This window comes from Morone saxatilis, unplaced genomic scaffold (genome assembly GCF_004916995.1).
Source record: "Morone saxatilis isolate NCDOM2014 unplaced genomic scaffold, NCSU_SB_2.0 Contig9, whole genome shotgun sequence".
In the NCBI taxonomy this organism is placed as follows: Eukaryota; Metazoa; Chordata; class Actinopteri; family Moronidae; genus Morone; species Morone saxatilis.
Window position 1 is genome coordinate 153,853 of NW_023340268.1, and position 4,512 is coordinate 158,364.

The window sequence follows — 4,512 nt, forward strand, 5'->3', positions numbered from 1 at the left end:
TCAAAGATAACTCCAAGATTCCTGACAGTGGTGCTAGAGGCCAAGGTAATGCCATCTAGAGTAACTATATCTTTAGACAGTGAGTCTCTAAGATTTTTGGGGCCAAGTACAAGAATTTCAGTTTTTTCTGAGTTTAACATCAGAAAATTATGAAAAAAAAGATGAATTGTGTGTGTGTGTGTGTGTGTGTGAGAAGTCTGAACTATGTACATTATTATATAATATAAAATAATATGTAGAACATATAAATAATGAGTTATGACAATGTTAATTGAGAGCTGAATCCTTTAAACAATATTTGTATTGTTTCTAAATTATTATTACAGAAGTATTTGTGGCAACATTAATCAGAGTATTGCACATTAACTTGCACATTAACTAGTGTTGCACATTAACTTGCACATTAACCAGTATATTAACCAGAGTGTTGCACATCAATGATGGGGGACAGCGAGCAGCGACAACAGTAACTGTAGCAATAATAATACTTATTATTATAGTATTATTAGTAGTATATTATACTGTTGCACATTACCCAGAGTGTTGCACATTACCCAGAGTGTTGCACATTAACCATAGTGCTCCACATTAGGGTTAGTTCAGTACCTCTTTTTTCTCTTTGCTTAGGTTTGATCTCTTTAGGCTCTGGTGTCTGTGCTGATCAACCTGACATGTTTACCGTTTACTGGGAAATATTACAGAATACAAACACTACAATAGTAACAGGACTTATTTTTTACAACTTAAATTATATATTTGTTCTTACACAGAGAGAATTAAGTACCCAATTAAATTTAATGTCTATCTTTGTGTTTACTGTGTCCTGCAGACGTCCAGCAGCTGTCGGTGATTAAAGAAGAGGTTCCCCCTGAGCAGAGACCTGCTTTGGACCAAGAGGTTCAGACTCAGACCCCACTTTTTAAAAAGCAACAGGAGGAAGAGCAGCTTCAAGGGCCGGAGGCGGCTGATATCACTGAGTTCACATTCACTCCTGCCCCTGTGAAGAGTGAAGGTGAAGAGAAACCTCAGTCCTCACAGCTTCATCAAAGACAAACTGAACAGATAAAAACAGAAGCTGATGAGGATGACTGTGGAGGACCAGCTCCGACCAGGAACTCAGATCCAGATACTCATTTACAACCTGATACTGATGAGATGACAGAAGACCTGTTTGAACCTGAGACTGGAGTCTGTAATGATGATAAAACCACCAGAGAAGCTCCTTTAGTTTTAAACTGTATGAAAAACCATGGATTTGGTTCTTGTGAGAAATCATTTCCCTGCGTTGTGTGCGGGAAACAATTTAACAAAAACTCAAAGCTGCAGATACACATGAGAACCCACACAGGGGAGAAACCGTTCAGTTGCTCTTTGTGTTTTAAAAAGTTCAGTCAAAAATCAGGTCTGGACTACCACTTGAAGACTCATACAGCAGAGAAACCATTCAGTTGCTCGGTATGTGGTAAAACATTTGGCCAGAAGGCTTATCTGCATAAGCACATGAAATGCCATACAGGAGTAAAACCATACAGCTGTCCATTTTGTAATAAATGTTTTTTACGCTGTGAACATTTACAGTCACACATGAGAACGCACACAGGGGAGAAACCATTCCGCTGCAGCCTCTGTGACAAAAGATTTAGTTGGCGATGTCAGCTGAAAACACACAAGTGTGTTGGTAAGTCCTCACAGCTTCGTGGACTCTGGACCAGACAGGAGGGGGAGCAGCTTCAAGGGCTGCAGGAGGCTGATATCACCAAGTTCACATTCACTCCTGTCCCTGTGAAGAGTGAAGATGATGAAGAGAAACCTCAGTCCTCACAGCTTCATCAAAGACTAACTGAGCAGATAAAAACAGAAGCTGACTATGGAGGACCTGAACCAGCCAGGAACTCAGGTAGTCTTGAGTCACATGGACGGACCAACTGGCCAGTCCATGGACAGTTCTTGTGATCATCCAGTTGTTGATCCACAAGTCTTTAATTTAGTAGAAACTTACAGGAAAATCCACGTAAGGACATAACTTTAGAGTAATGTTTTTATGGACCATGCTAGTTCAAAGGTTCATTCATAAGGTTGACATTCAGATTTTAAATCAAAATATCAAATATTGTGTTTACACCCAGTATTTCTGGTATTACCTGGTATTTTTAATATTGTTTGTAGAATGAGATTCCAGCTGTGGCTGCATGTCTGGTAGATACTTCTCAGCAAAGAGTCAGCTGTGTACTCCGCCTCCAGAGGATCCACCAGCATCAGTGTCCACAGCAGAGACTTAATATCAGAAACGTGGACCTGTACCGAAAACAGGCCGGTCAACCATCCTGCAGATCCTGCTGCTCAACATCAGCAGAACCGAGGAGCCGATTGTTAATTTTAGGGAAAAGGTTTAAAAAGCCATGTTAGCTTCTCTGTTAGCTTTATGTTTAATTAGCAGGAATCACTTTCTTCCATTAGATGTATTAAGTATATTTATAAATACAATTTAGAGGTACTTTAAATACTTCTTCTCCACCATCTGTCAGAAGGAAACATTGTAATTATAAACATTGTACTTTCCATTCCACTATATTAATACCTTCAGATAAATGGTGTATTATAGATTATTGTAAGTTACACAGTAAAAATCCATCTGCAACATTTAAAGGTCCAGTGTGTAGGATTCAGTGGCATCCAGTGGTGTAGTTGATTACACCCAATATAATAAATTTAATGTTTGATGTTTTGTACTTTCAGACTTTTAATTCTAAAATTTTTACTGTGTAGTTTATAATTATTCATTCCTTATTAATGCGTCTCTCTCCGTTCACATTTTTAATTTCCTGTATATATTTAATCCTCAACCCGTCAGCGTATTATTTTGTATCCTGAGTTTTATTATTTTTTTGTAAGTTGGAGCATTGTTTTGAGGTCGGATACTGTTTCCCGTCGTTGTTTGTGACCTGGCTGTAAACTGTGTTGATTTGTTGGGTCAATTCTCAGGACCTTCACTGCCTCGTTTGAGTGCACAGTTTATTGTTGAGATGTTTCGTTCAGGTGCATTTTACAAATAACATTAAATGAATTAATCCAAAATTCAACTTCTTAAAAATCCACTGCAGCTGAATGAAAACAACCAATCAGAGCCGCGAATAAAAGTTACCTACTGCAGCTTTAATGAATATAATCTGTTCCAGGACAACAGCTGATCAATAGATGAGTGCATTATACAAACATTGCGTGTTGCCCTTACACATGCTGTATAACAATGACAGTAGTCGTAGTGGGAAGTATTTCATTAATAAATGGTCCTCTGCTGCCACCCTCAGGAATGTCACAGTAACAGCAGGAGAAATAAACAGCCTGTTCAATGGCTGATAGAACACCTCTGCTTCTGTTAACATACAATCAAATATATAAATACATAAATAATGAATAACTAATGGTGAGAAAGGCTACCCAATCAGACAGCATGTCAGATTAGTGTGGTCTTCCCTTTTTTACTGATTGGCTGATTATAGTTCATATTCACTGGCTGTGAGAACCACAGGGTGGAGGTCATCATTAAACACAGGCGTCACTTGGTTTACCATGCGATACGTCAAAAGGTTCGGAAAAGGAGGCGAATGATGATCGATACACCTGAAACAGATTCAATTCACATATGCTCAAAAAGAAAGTCTACACCGTACTCCTTATAAAATAATATAACACAAAAGAGAGAAAAATATGTTTTTTTAATCTTAAATTTCATGAGGAGGAAGCATTCACTGTGTTCAGTGTTAGCTTGAAATCAGCGACGTATTTCTACAGTTTCCCTGGCGAGTGTTGGGACAGAAGATTAACTAACTTTTGGCAAAAATATATAGGGTGACGGGCGAGCTGTGGTTGTTTCATTCAAAAGACCAGCAGTATGTGACATTTGACCTTCATTTTACAAAACTTATCCAGTCCTGTTTCTTGCAGCTACGAAATATATTTATAATATAATGTAGCAAAAATCAAAAGATTCCTGTCCTCCAGTGATCTTGAACAATTAATTCACAGCTTAATTTTCTCCCGTCTAGATTACTGTAACTCCCTCTACACGGGCCTCAGTCAAGCCTTAAACGTTAAACCGATTACAGTTAGTCCAAAATGCAAAATGGCAACGCACCAGACCTTTTAACCAGAACCAGCCGTCGGTCGCACATTAGCTCCTGTTCTGGCATCCCTTCCCATTGGCCTTCCTGTAAATTATTCACGAATTAACTATGAAGATCTTACCTGGATGCACAAATATAAGGTAGCTTCATTACCCCCAGTGTACATTTCAAGATCCCCTGCCCTTGTTCCTTTATTCCACTACTGCCGGCCACTCTGCTCCTCCAAATCTTGGGACTTTTTATCCGTTCCCCCGCTCTAACCCTTAAGAACTAAAGGTGACTTTGTGCTGTTTTAGGGCCCCAACCATTGGACATAGTCTTTGCGGCCAAATCACTGAGCAGATTCCACGGCGGTCAATCTGTGGTCATGTTTTAATCCTTGTTTTAG

General features: G+C 39.0%; 1 protein-coding gene across 2 annotated transcripts in view; it reads left to right on the top strand.

Annotated features, from left to right (window-relative positions):
• Positions 1-3,090, top strand: part of LOC118342665 (zinc finger protein 37-like) — a 19,952-nt gene extending 16,862 nt beyond the window's left edge. The window contains exons 4-5 of one of the 2 annotated variants that reach the window (XM_035681278.1): positions 1,014-1,897; positions 2,167-3,090. In XM_035681278.1, coding sequence (XP_035537171.1) covers positions 1,014-1,897; positions 2,167-2,171 — 889 coding nt within the window. In that variant the 3' untranslated portion in view covers positions 2,172-3,090. Of the gene's footprint in view, positions 1-1,013 lie in introns of both variants that reach the window. The other variant, XM_035681277.1, reaches the window with a different exon arrangement.
• Positions 3,091-4,512: the final 1,422 nt, after the last annotated feature.